The sequence below is a fragment of the Octopus bimaculoides genome, chromosome 5 (genome assembly GCF_001194135.2).
Source record: "Octopus bimaculoides isolate UCB-OBI-ISO-001 chromosome 5, ASM119413v2, whole genome shotgun sequence".
Taxonomy (NCBI): Eukaryota; Metazoa; Mollusca; class Cephalopoda; order Octopoda; family Octopodidae; genus Octopus; species Octopus bimaculoides.
Window position 1 is genome coordinate 71,761,365 of NC_068985.1, and position 13,320 is coordinate 71,774,684.

The 13,320-nt window shown below is 34.1% G+C and overlaps 1 protein-coding gene across 1 annotated transcript in view; it reads left to right on the forward strand.

The window, feature by feature from the left end:
* The window catches only part of LOC128247873 (roundabout homolog 2-like), a gene marked incomplete at its 3' end in the record, with an annotated part of 388,217 nt that overhangs the window by 101,894 nt on the left and 273,003 nt on the right, over positions 1-13,320 (forward strand). Inside the window, exon 2 of the mRNA XM_052968072.1 lies at positions 3,317-3,444. Coding sequence (XP_052824032.1) covers positions 3,378-3,444 — 67 coding nt within the window. The remainder of the gene's footprint in view (positions 1-3,316; positions 3,445-13,320) is intronic.

Consider the following 13,320-nt stretch of genomic DNA (forward strand, 5'->3'; position numbering starts at 1 on the left):
GAAATATATATATATATATATATATATATAACTCTTTAACCTGTTTCAGCATTAAAGCTGCAGTTATTTATACAGTTTGATTTAACTCCATGTGACTTTAAGTTTCGTGGTCTCTAACAGAAGCCGGTTTGGTAATCTAAAGCCCAAAAGAGACAGTCTTCTGTTAGAGGCCTGTGAAAGTTGCTGAGTCAAACTGTTTTAAATAATACATGTAGCTTCTACTAAATGTATTGAGTGCCCTTTTCTTTCATTTGTTCACTCACTCATCTATATAGACATGTGTGTGTGTGTGTGTGTGTGTGTGTGTGTGTGTGAAGTAAAAGGGATTAAAAATTCCGGTAGATATGTATAAATCTCTTAGTGTTTAATAAATTTGGTTAACTATATCCAACAATCAGATACTAATATATGTGAGTAGACTAAACATCCAAGATAATTCCTCATGTATGGCAAACAAATCCAAATATTGTTTAGAAGAATTTCAAGAAATTTGCAGGATAAATCAAGAAAAATAAGAATGGAGAAAATCACATCTTTAACTGGTGATTACACCATACAGTACCGACTATATATATGTGTGTATATGTAATGGGGAAATAAACTCAGTACTCAAAGTGAAGCCTATATATAAAATTAATTCGCTGTGAATCTACATAATTGGTAGAAGGGTCTGGTCTAGAGTTTTTGTGCAGGTAGTCAATTGTATTTGATTAAGTGCCTTAACCCCTGGCCCTTGAGTCTCTTAAATAATTTTGCACACATACACACATTAGTGTACAGTTTAATGTCTTGGTCAGGATCTGTATGTGATAAGATTCTGTAAAATTTCCATTCATGTAAATGTACATATCATTGTCTTCTTGCATTAAAAAACTTTAATGACCCACAATAAGTCAAAGTACTCAGAACAGAGTGTTGGATCTAGTTAGCTAACCATCTGTTTGTCTACTTATCTGTCTGTCTGTCTGTCTGCCTCTATGTAATGTATTGTAATGTAATGTGTGTGTGTGTGTGTGTGTGTACCTGTTTCTTTCACTTTAGAATTTGACTCTGATGAATTTTACAAAGAAGGAAACAACCAAGTTGTCTTAGAATTTAATTGTTCATTCATTTTACATCCCTTTTTTCTGTGCTTGCATGAATTAGATGAATATGTTATTGTGGCATCCTTCTTCAGATGGATGCTCTTCCTGATGCTAATCCTTACCTGATATTCAAATAACTTCTTTTTTTTTTTGTATATTTGGGGATGGTCATATTTTTTGTCAATTAACCACATACACAATATATTCATTCTTCACTTCAGCTTTATTATTATTATTCTTATTTTAATGTCCTTTGTTGGAAATCTTTTGTCACACATCCTGTGACCTCTTCAGCAACGCTCCATCCCATGTCTCCTCTTGTTCTGTTTAGTCCATTGTCTTTCTGCGCTGTGTCATCTACATGTGTTTTTGCATCTGTATTTCTGTGCATGTGTGAGTGTGTGTGTGTCTGTGATTAGTATGTGTGTTTTGTTTGTATGTATATGGGTTTGCTTATTACAGTGTTTGAATCTGTTGTTTTAATTAGTTTTTTTTTTTATTTATCCTGCATAGCTTTGATGGCACAAGCCTAGTGGACAAGTTATTGAGAAAAGTGCCACTATCAACATCTCTCAAACATCGTAACTTTAGAGTGCAGATGTTAACAAACATAGACATATACATGTGTTATTTCTTTACTACCCACAAGGGGCTACATACAGAGGGGACAAACAAGAACAGACAAACGGATTAAGTCGATTATATCGACCCCAGTGCGTGACTGGTACTTATTTAATCGACCCCGAAAGGATGAAAGGCAAAGTCGACCTTGGCGGAATTTGAACTCAGAACGTAGCGGCAGACGAAATACCGCTAAGCATTTCGCCCGGCGTGCTAACGTTTCTGCCATAGTGCTGTGCATTGTGGAACTCAACACAAAATAACATGGTTGGAAAGCAAAATTAACCATGCAGCCGTACCTGCTCCAAAGTCTTGCAAGAGTCAGTGTTAAACATACAATACATCTATGTCTACACACACAACATTGGACGACTGATCAAAGATACAGCTCTGAAGAATATTTCTGAAAGTTATTTTTTGGGGAGGTTGAGGGAGGGGTATTTTTTTGTTTCTTCAATTAGAAAAAAAAAGTTTTAAAAATGTCATTTAGAAACAGAGAAAATAATTTTAATTAATGCCTAAATGTACATGTTGAGATTGAATAAGCTTTCAGGCTTATTACTCTCCTCTGTAACAGCATAATTAAAATACTGCAATGAAAACAAATTGTCTACCAGCTTTTCATTTAAATTCTAATGATAGATTCTTATAACATACATGTTTAGCCAGAAATTCCTATATCCCATGTATTATTTCTCAAAGACTATTTGATTTGAAAAAATAAATTTGCTTAGTTGTTTCTTTTTCTTTGTCCTTGTTTTTGATTTGATTTGTATGTATGCAAGTATTTTTATTTTCCATATTCATTAATAATTTCTATATATTGGTAGTATTTATTCTCAGAATCTAAGTTTCAAATGTATATATACATGCACACATACACATGCAACTATATGCACGTATGCTCAGATGCATGTGCACAACATTTTTGTGCGTGGTTTTCATGCACACTAGTTCTCTTTTTCAACTCTCTGAAAGCAGAACTAAGGGAGAGACTAAAACTTGTATAGTTGACTTTGTTCCCACTTTTTTGTTTTGCCCTCCTAGCAAATAAATTATTATTATTATTATTATTACTATTATTATTATTATTATTATTATTATAATTAATAATTTCTTTTTTTGTTTCCTGTTTTACATCCTGTAGAACCAGGTTGAAGCTGTGTACCTGAGGCACTATAGGCAAGATGTCACTTGACTGCTAATACTCTCAGTATGATGTCTGACAAAAAAAATGCTCACCTAACGACTTGATTCTCTTGTTTATTCCTTCCTCTCACTTTTTGTCTGTCCCCCCCCCCTCTCTCTTTCTATCTCTCACTTTGTTTTGATCCTATTTTGTCTCTTTTCTCAAATGTTCAATCAAGACGATGTGCATACAAAATGTTATGGAACTCATAAGTGTCCCATCCAAATCTCAAGTCATGAAATTATATTACAAATTACAAATATATTTGCTCTTTGGCTAGGATAGTTTTTATTTCTTGTTTTCTTACTTAGTTCATTATCTGAACATATTTCTATGACATTTTTTTAAAAGAGAAAAAAAGCCCTAAAAAGCATGTTTCCCCATGATAATAAAATCACCATTCTTTTTTTTCTTCTTATAGGTATCAGTCAGATTTTGAAGTAACTATCCTGGAGACCCCCCCTTGCAACCAATGAGGAAAAATGCGTACCAGCACATGGCTTTTATGTGGGAGTATTATGATTGGCTTATTCGTCCAGATTAGCTCAGGTAAGCTTCTATATTTTCCTTTCAGTCACCCTCAGTAACTTTTGACTGAGATATAAAATAATGCACTTCTATTTCTTTGTTCAGATTAACTCAGTTAAAATACAGGGTGTCCCAAAACATTTGACATCATTTGAAATGTGAATATCTTTGTAACTACATGTCCTAAGCAAATGAAATTAAATAGGCTTCATGTTGAACAATAAGGGGTTTATTTATCGAAATTCAAACAAAAGATTCAGAGGGATGTAGCTTTTATAACTGATTTCCCAAAGCTTCACAAATGTTCAGTATGCGCACTACCTATGACATGACACAGATCAAGTCAGCGGTCCAACTCCTGCCAAATGTGCTGTAGCATGTCTTGTGTAACATTTTCCAGTGATTCAGTGATTCTCTTCTCAAGTTCCTTTAGACTTGTAGGAAGAGGTGGGATATATAAACCAGTCCCTTCACATAGTTCCATACAAGAAAATCATAAGGTGTCAAGTCAGATGAATGTGGTTGTCATTATGACTGGCACACCTGATCCATCTCCTTGGTAGATTCTCATTGAGATGAGCCTGCACAGTCAGTTTCCAGTGAGGTGGAACCCCACCCTGTTGAAAAATGAATTTTCCATGCTCATTTGCAATGAAATAATCAAATAACCATTTCTTAAGCATTTGTAAATAAGCATTGCCAGTCATGTTTCCCTCAAAGAAAAATAGTCCATAAAGACAATTCTTGGAGATTGCACAGAACACATTTACTTTTGGTGAGCCCCTCTTGTGCTCAACTGTGGAATGGGGTATATTCTTCTCCACAAATGTAAACATTATGCTTATTAACTTTGCCATTCATCTGAAATGTGGCCTCATCACTGAAAACAAGACACTTTACATACTTTGCACCTTCAAATTTCTCTTGTTTAGTAACACAGAATTGCTTGCACTTTTCCCTGTTATCTGTGTTTAAGGCTTGAATGAGCTGCAACCTATAGGGTGTTTTTCGCAAACATTTCCTTACTACATGCCAAAGTGTTATACGAGGAACTTGGGTTTCCATAGATGCTCTTCTTACAGACTTTCTGGGGCTTCACACAGATGTTTCCCAAACCTGATTGATGGTATCTTCCAGTACTAGTGGTCATCCAGATCCCTTTGCGCTGCACAGACAGCCTTCTTCTTTGAATTTTTTTATAGTTCTATGTCCAAATCTATTTTCCAGTTGGAGCATCTTTATTGAATTTTCTTGAAAATGCACGTTGCACACTCTTGTTTGATTGTGATCAAGCATATTCTAACACACATAATGCCTTTTCATTTCTACTGAACTTCATTCTTCACCCTGTAAAGAAACTTAGCTTTTACACATTTTGTTAAAATTTGAAATCATTTGAGCAAGAATTAGCCATGTTATTAGGGTATGAAATGATGTCAATACTTTGGGGACATCCTGTATAAATATTTTTTCATCCACAGTAAGAACCAACCATATTGCCTACCTTTTACAGAACCAGAAATCTTGCCATGGAAACCCTAAATTTTATTTTCAATCACTGTATTTGTAACTCACAGCCATTATGTTGTAACTAACATTTTAAAAATTTTCTTAGCTATTCACAGTCTCTGATGCCTTCTCATTTGGCTCACATATTGTTCACATATCAGTAGTTATATCATAGTAGCCACATTTCTTTTTCAAAAAAGGAAATGCTTCTACCTTTCTTTACAAAGCTTACTTACACTAGATTTAGGTATCACTATGAATCTTTGAAAATATTTAAATCCGACTTTTGCTGTACTTTTTCTTGGAAAGCATCCAAGAAGAAACATTTTGATACCTCATTTGTGAAATTCAGAAGAATATTTTAGGAAATATGACAATTTGAATAGTCAGCAAATTGGTTGAAACTTGCCTAATTAAGCCTAAATGAATAATTAGCCATAGTTGTGATGTCATATCTTTGAAACTGAGGTGATAACTATCTTCAAATTACACAAATTAATAGTGTCCATGGAATAGCAGTTGCCTGCTTTTTTTTTTTTTTTTTTTTTTTTTTTCAGATTCTTGAAAACGAAACTTTTTTTTGGCAATTTTAAAAATATTTATGTAAAACCTATTTTGTTGCATGTGACAAACAGTGGATTTCATGCTGCAAGTGTAAGCTTTTCATATGTTTTCAAACCTAAATCCAAAAGTACAAACCACAGGACTTGAGTTTTAGCACATTTGTTGTAGATGTAGAACTAAATTAATCCTAAGATTTTGGGACATGATACCAATTTAATAAAATTTTAACAGCTTCCTAAGTTTTATGCAAAATTTCACATTGGCTCTTTGTCCATGACAAAATTGCAGACTACAGCAAATGTGATCACAAAAACACAAATCTCACAACTTTTGAAGTAAACACCGTAGTGTCACACAGTACACTACCTCATGAAGGTCACTGCTAGCTCTCATTGTGCACACAACTATGTGCTGCCATCTGCTGGCATGCTACAGATCTAGTCTGGGAAATTGTTATACCACCTTGTTGTCTCAAATATATGAAACAAAAAAATATTGGATGGTCTTGGTCAGAACATTGTAACTGATTTTGTGAAGGATAGATAACTGCAAAAACATGAGCAGGAAGGGAATTCCAGTGTGAAGCATTTATCAAGGAGGAGGAATTTGTGTGCTTTAGGAAGGTGAAATACAGTAAAGGAGGATACAGTTGTATCGGCACAATTTCAATGCCTAAAGGTGAAGTATATCTTTGAAGATGTTTGTCAGATGAATTGTACGTATCATATAAGAATAAATTCTACTTGGGACAGCCATAATTATTCCAAGGCCATGTAAAAGTACCTGTGCGGGCAACATGTAGAAATGCCTGTGCCAGTGCCACATAAAAGTACCCATGTCAGTGCCATGTAATAGCACCCATGCCAATGCCACATTAAAGAAAAACCAGTACTCTCTGTAAGATGGTTGGCATTAGGAAGGGCATCCAGCTGTAGAAATTATGCCAAAACAGACAAATGGGGCCCAGACAGCTCTCCAGTTGGCCAGTTCCCATCGAACTGTCCAACCCATGCCAGCATGAAGGATGGAAGTTAAATGTCCTTCCTTTATTAAAGAAGGCAAATATTTGTTGTAGATTTACATGCAGTTTCTTACAAGTCAAGCAACTACAAAAAGGATTGGCTGAAACTGTAACAATTCTTTTTCTGTCAACCATAATGTAGTCAGTTTTTTGACCTGCATAATGTTATCTCTGACTACATAATCCAATGTGTTTTGTTTTTAGATAGTATGGTACAATTTGTAGAAAATTTACCTACCATTTCTAGCAGGTCAAGCAACCACATAGGGACCTTTTACCTCTACAACTACTCACATTTATCTAAATTAAATTTAAATACAATAATTATGTTAGCCTGTATATTGCTAAATTTAAATATAGGCTGTGTAAATTATTCCTTCTCTCTTCATCCACCTCAGAATAACATCACCATATTAGGAGGCAATTGCTAACTAATAAACAAAGACTACTTGAGGTTTTTAGCATGTATATGAATGCGGTCTTCAGTTCATGATTACTGCTTGATACAATCCAGAGATTAATTCCACTGTGTATGAACAGTGACAGAAATTCCACCAATAATGCCAAAGCTTGTTATGAATTATCAATATTTAGCTTTTAATATTGCGAAACAAATCATTTTATTCTCTTTTGTCACTTAGCTTCATAATATCATGTCTGATCATTTTATTTGCCCCATGTAGAGCGTTTATCTCATTCGATAACCTATAAAAGCATCAACATTCAAAATACCATTAATATTTAATATATCATTAATATTTCAATTTTCTTTGACAATATCTTTTGATTGCTTTTTACCCCACTCCCTTCCCTTAGAATTTCTTATGTTAATGAACTGATATAAAGTAAACAACATTTTTACTAACTCTTAACTAACCAACTAAACAGACTTTGGCTTTGAAGGGTTATTTTATTCAGTGCTGCTTATATCTAACTTTATTTAATCTTAGAACTATTTATTAACAAACCAAGCATAAAAAGAAAAACAATAACTGTGCGTATATGTATATTATACATACTGCCATCTGAGAATTTAATCAATTTGAGATTGTGGATTTTTATCCATCCACATCAGCTACCTTGGTGCAGTGATAGTAATGAGTGAGAGAAAATCATTCTAATATTGAAGCCATTTCTATTTGGTAAAACAAGGAAGAAGACCCACTGGTTGATGTCTCCAAAGGAAGCTTTGACAAGGCTCAGGTGGCTGGCTTTGAGGAATTGTTTATTCTTGACACCTTTAGAAAGCAACTTCTCCTTACATCTTAGGTCTGACCTTGAAGAATTGTTTATTCTTGGCACCTTTAGAAAGCAACCTCTCCTTACATCTTAGGTCTGCACTGAGTTGGTGGCTTGGCAATTTCACACAAAAAGGTTACAAGTAGATATATGTTTAGAAAGCATCTAATAGGCATATTCAAAGAGTTTGTTTTAACTACAGCTCTCCATGCTTAGCATAGCTGTTGTTAATTTCCTGAGCATTACATTAAACTTTTAAGACAGGTGAACACTATATTTATGTATAAGCATTCCAGTTACTCCTTGTTATAACTAGGAGTCTAGTTGCAAACAGAACAGCTTTCTACTTTAATGAGACTCTAACTATGAGTGACTTCAGTGGGAAGTTAATATATCTGGAGAATTCCTTATTCATTCCACACCTGAAAAGAATTAGGAGACAGAAAGTAATCTGGTTTAATCTATCCCTCAATTTAGGTATCACTTCAAATACCATTAGGAACTTTGTATCTATTGAAAGATACCACTTTGTGACCCCTCATAAATATTGTAAACACATTGTTAAGATTAGCTATTGTTGCCTAGATAACATTGCTTCCAGATTAAACACAACAACCAAGACCTGCATTTACACAGCATCCACTCTTGCAAACAACCTACATTGGTTGAAATTAAGCCACTTCCCCACTAAAGGGATTTTGCCTTTTTAAGGCCATGGTATACAGAACTACACGTGTTCTACTAGATAGTATCTTGAGATAATATAGCAGGCTTAATGAGAGTAACAGTGACTTCAAAAGACAGTATAAGCAACATCTGCATTCCTTTATGATCAGGGACAGGATAAACTTTATATCCTTGTTCTGGCTTATTTAGGAGTCAAGCCTGTGGCTGCCCCCACCGTCCCACTACAACCTGGTGTAATTATGTAACTCACCTCAGTGGATGATATTATAACTTGTTTCCCAATTCAAAAAATTGCATATCTTAGAGCAACTTGTGACATTCCTCAGTAGAAAATTCAAAATAATCTATAATTGTTGTCACTGATGGGCTTTTGTCTCTGGTCAGTTCTGACTGACTTAGAAAATAATAACATTGAAAAATCAAGAAGTTAACTCTTTTACCAATGAAAGTTAATCTCAACTAAGTTGCTTACCCTACACCCTAATAGTGCCTCCACAATTTCATAATGCCTCACAGGGATTTTTGCAGCAATCCTGTCACATTTTTCATCACATGACACAGCACATCCAATGTCAAGTTAACTCACTAAGTACCTTTCAAATAAAATGTGGTCAAGGCTTTGCTTCTCATAGCCATCTGATTTATTAGACATATGCTTTCTTCTTTATAAGACTTTGAGTAATAGCCATGTAGTGTAAACCGTTAACTGCTTATCTATAAATTCGTGTGTGTGTCTGTATGAAGACATGTATAAATTGCTTAGGTTTATTCAGGCACATGAGGGTGCACAGGAAAAAAAAATCCTCAGAATGATCTGGAGCAACCAAGAAGTCAGAAGAATTTGTATGAATGTCAGATTTGCAACAAGTTCTGTAAGTTGTTAGCAGGATACAAGAGCCATTGTCGTTCTCTCATCTTGTAATGTTGTGATACGCTTAATCATCTATGGCCATACTCATTTGATGGGTCAACAGCTATCACATGTATGTATGTGTGTGTGTATACATATATGTAATACATGAGTGCATATATATATATGTATGTATGTAATACAAGTGCATGTGTGTGTGTATGTATTTGCAATACGTGTATATGTATGTATATATATATATATATATATATATATATATATAAAACAATTGCAGCGTGGAAGGTGTTTATAAGCCATTTAAGATAACACACAAAATCCGTTAGATTCACTTCAACATTTAAATTTAATTTGTCAAAATATTTTCGTCGCTTTGAGACCGCGACCTGTTCACTGACAAAATTCTGTGCTGCATAGATAGATAGATAGATACATATATACGTATATATCTTTGTAATACATATTAATTAGACCAGGAAAGTGACCTACTTTAACATTTTAGCATGAGTGACTACGAACTACTAGGTTATAGAAATTGATCTGATAGAAAAGTTTATGTGTGTCCAGTATCTCCAGGCAATGCACTTAATACATGGCCTTTGTCAATCTTGCTATACTAAGTTACTGTCTGGCTGTGGAAAAATTGGAACTAGCTACAATGGGTCAATATCTAATTGAAAATTTGCAGTTATTATTGTTGAATTATCGTCATTCAAATACGAACTGTACCTATCTCATCTTTTCTATCATGCTAATATTCAAGGCTTTCTTATCTAATATATTTATCCATTTTTATGATGATTGGGTGAAACTTTAAAGGAGATTTTGTAGCTAATTGTTGCAGTTTAAACTAGGGCATGAAGATTGTTGTGAGTATTTGAACCAGCAGCTAAATCTGAGAGAATCACTATCTGGCTAAAAATTGGTAACTTGTGTATTGATACTCATTAGGTATTGGTAGATGGCTAGGGTAGAATTAACAACTAACGGTAATGAAATGTGACCTAGTTGGAAATTCCCTAGGGAGAGAATTGGTGGAATTTGTGCTAGAAATTCTTGCTTAGCTTTCGAAGTTACTTGTAATAAAGGAGTGATTTAGCTCTCATCCAGTTTACTCAACTGAAATTAAGGTCAAGCACCAGTTTTGTGAAGACCTCTTGTGGCTGATAAAAGGATTAACTGTAACTATTTTCTGTTTTATTTTATTTTATTTTTCAATATAACCATTAATATTTCTATACTAATTTAAAAAAACAAAAAAGGCAAAGAGACATAACTCAAATGTTATACTGAAATTACATGTGAAGCTCTTGTACCAGAACACAATGCTCCACCCAGCCCATTCAAAAGGAAACATTTATTTCCCTGGCAGCATGTTTTATAGCATTATATTCTTAAAAAAAAAAAAATGGTGTAGCTTCCATTAGTTTAAAAATTGTCCATTTTATCACTGAATTTTATCATTATTTTGTTTTCTTTTTACTTTTATTTTTAAATATATTCTTTATACTTAATAGGACATTTCCCACTCTTTATTTCTGACAGCCATTAAAAATATTCTTTTTAAGATTTATTTTAAGAGAAGAAACCAAAAGTTTAAAAAAGAAAAACTAAGAAGGTGGTAGTGGAGGGGAGAGAGGCGTAATGAAACAAAAACTTGTGGAAAGGAAAAAGAAAGAAAAAATCTGATCTTTATTCTGTTTTCTCTTCCTCTTCTTTCTCTTCTCTTTAACTTAGCTTTCACCGGAAAAAAGAAAGCAAGAAATAAAACCAACAAAAACAATAAAAAGGACAAAAAATTTTAAAGTCATCATCATCATCATTATTATTATTATTATTTTTATCATTACTATCATCATTATTATTATTACTTTTATTTTCCTTCGTGTAACTATTGTCACCATCATCATCATCATCATCATCATCATCATTTTTTTTCTTCATATTGAAATTTTTAGCCCATGTGTAATGCTATGGCAGGTCTATTGAAATACTTACAACCCCCATTGTCAAGATGATGAAGCAAAAGTTACATAGATTTCAATCATTAATTATTGATTAAAATCAATATTGTTTATTTCCATATATGAATTAAAAAAAAATGCATTAAAAATAAGAAGAAAAAAAACAAAAACAAGATTAGCAAGATAGCAATCTTATTTTCACTGCAAGACAAAACTACAAAGAACAATAATGAAATGTAGTGAGAATGTTGCATTGTGGGTGAATTCTGTTGCAGGAAGATTCTTGTTTATATTCATTTGTATGCATTTTACATGGCAGAAATACATGTTGCTGTTGCTTAGCCTCAAGTTAGCTCCTATCAAGTTGACCTAATATTAAAATCAGTCCAGCCATTATTACTTTCTCCTCTCCTTTCGTCATCATCATCATCTAATGTCTGTTTTTCATGATGGCATGGGTTGAATGACTTGACAGGAGCTGGCAAACCGGAGGGCAACGCCAAGCTCCATTGTCTGTTTAGGCATAACTGTTACAGCTGGATGCCCTTCCTAATGCCAACCACTTTACAGAGTGGACCTGGTGCTTTTCATGTAGCACCAGCACTGATAGGCCAGCATGTCCTCCCAATTAAAGACAGCAGTGTGTAGAGTGTGGTTTGAGGGAAATGTGGCTGTTGTTTCTGGCAAGTTCAGTGACCACAGATGCTTTCTCCAGCTGATCATAAATTGATGTTAATGTGGTTGGAGTTATAATTGTAGTTTACTACACAATCACATACTTCTGAATTCAATTATGTTGATCAACTCTTGTAATTATCAATGAGATTCAGTTGGTAAAACCTGAAGAAGACTGTACCTATTCTTGGGTGGTAAATCTTACCTAGGGTGTCTTTCCATTTCCTCCTTTTACTGTTGATAAACAAACTACAGGTCCAAGTACTGAGCCATTTTCACCTCTCTTTTTCCTCCGTTTGGAATTGGCTACATTTAAGGGGCTGAAAAGTTACATTGACATTGCAATCTCACCATCTCTGTGTGAGAAAGATGGTAAACTGTCTCCAGCTTTAGCACTACCACCTGCCCCTTGAGTGCATTTAGCAGAGTCCATTCTCTTATAAGCTTTGGAACAAATCCTCATATCATTCCATAAGTTATGGTTTCTTTCTCTCTTTCTCCAACCAAAACTCAGTGATCCTACAAAAAGGTACTGGGTTCTGCCCAAGGAATACAAATAGAAATATTGTGCTGCAGTTGATGTTTTCAAAGTTCGCTTAAATATAGAAACAGATGATTGCACTTTATAGAGTTCAGTTTATTTATTCATTTTATATATTGATTTCAAATTTTGGCACAAGGCCAGCAGTTCTATTGGAAGAGGTAAGTCGATTACATCAGCCCCTGATACTTATTCTATTGACCCCGCGAAAGGATGAAAGGCAAAGTTGAATTTGAACTCAGAACGTAAAGACAGATAGAAATACTGCTAAGTATTTTGTCACCTTGCCACTTTCAGCAACTATTAAGACATGAACATGGACTTAAATCAGTTCAGTTTCATTGTCTGCCCTTAAGAAATCACCAAGCCAGCATATTTAAACATGGTGCTGTTTCTGTGTACCATTTTTGTGGGAAAACTACAATTGAGCTCCCCACATCTCCAGCTACTCCATGTTAACCTCAGCACAGTATACTAATTGCTATGATAAATATCAATGTTTGCCAAATCATATGTCAAAAATGTTCTTTTGAAAGGAATTCTCAAAGCAATGAAAATCTCCTTGAAACTACATTGTTACAAAGAAAACATGGAGTCCTGTAAAATATACCACAGAATATTTTGTGATAAAGCTAAAACATTGCAGTGCTCTCTAGTTTTTCTTTCACTATATATTGTGATATAGCTACTGTAGAATATTACTCAAAGTTCCTCATTAAACTTTGGTGACTCAGGCCTTGTCTCATTTTGGATGTTTTAGGAGAAAACATATTAGACGTATTGTGGTATATAACTTTCTATATATATATATATATATATATATATATAT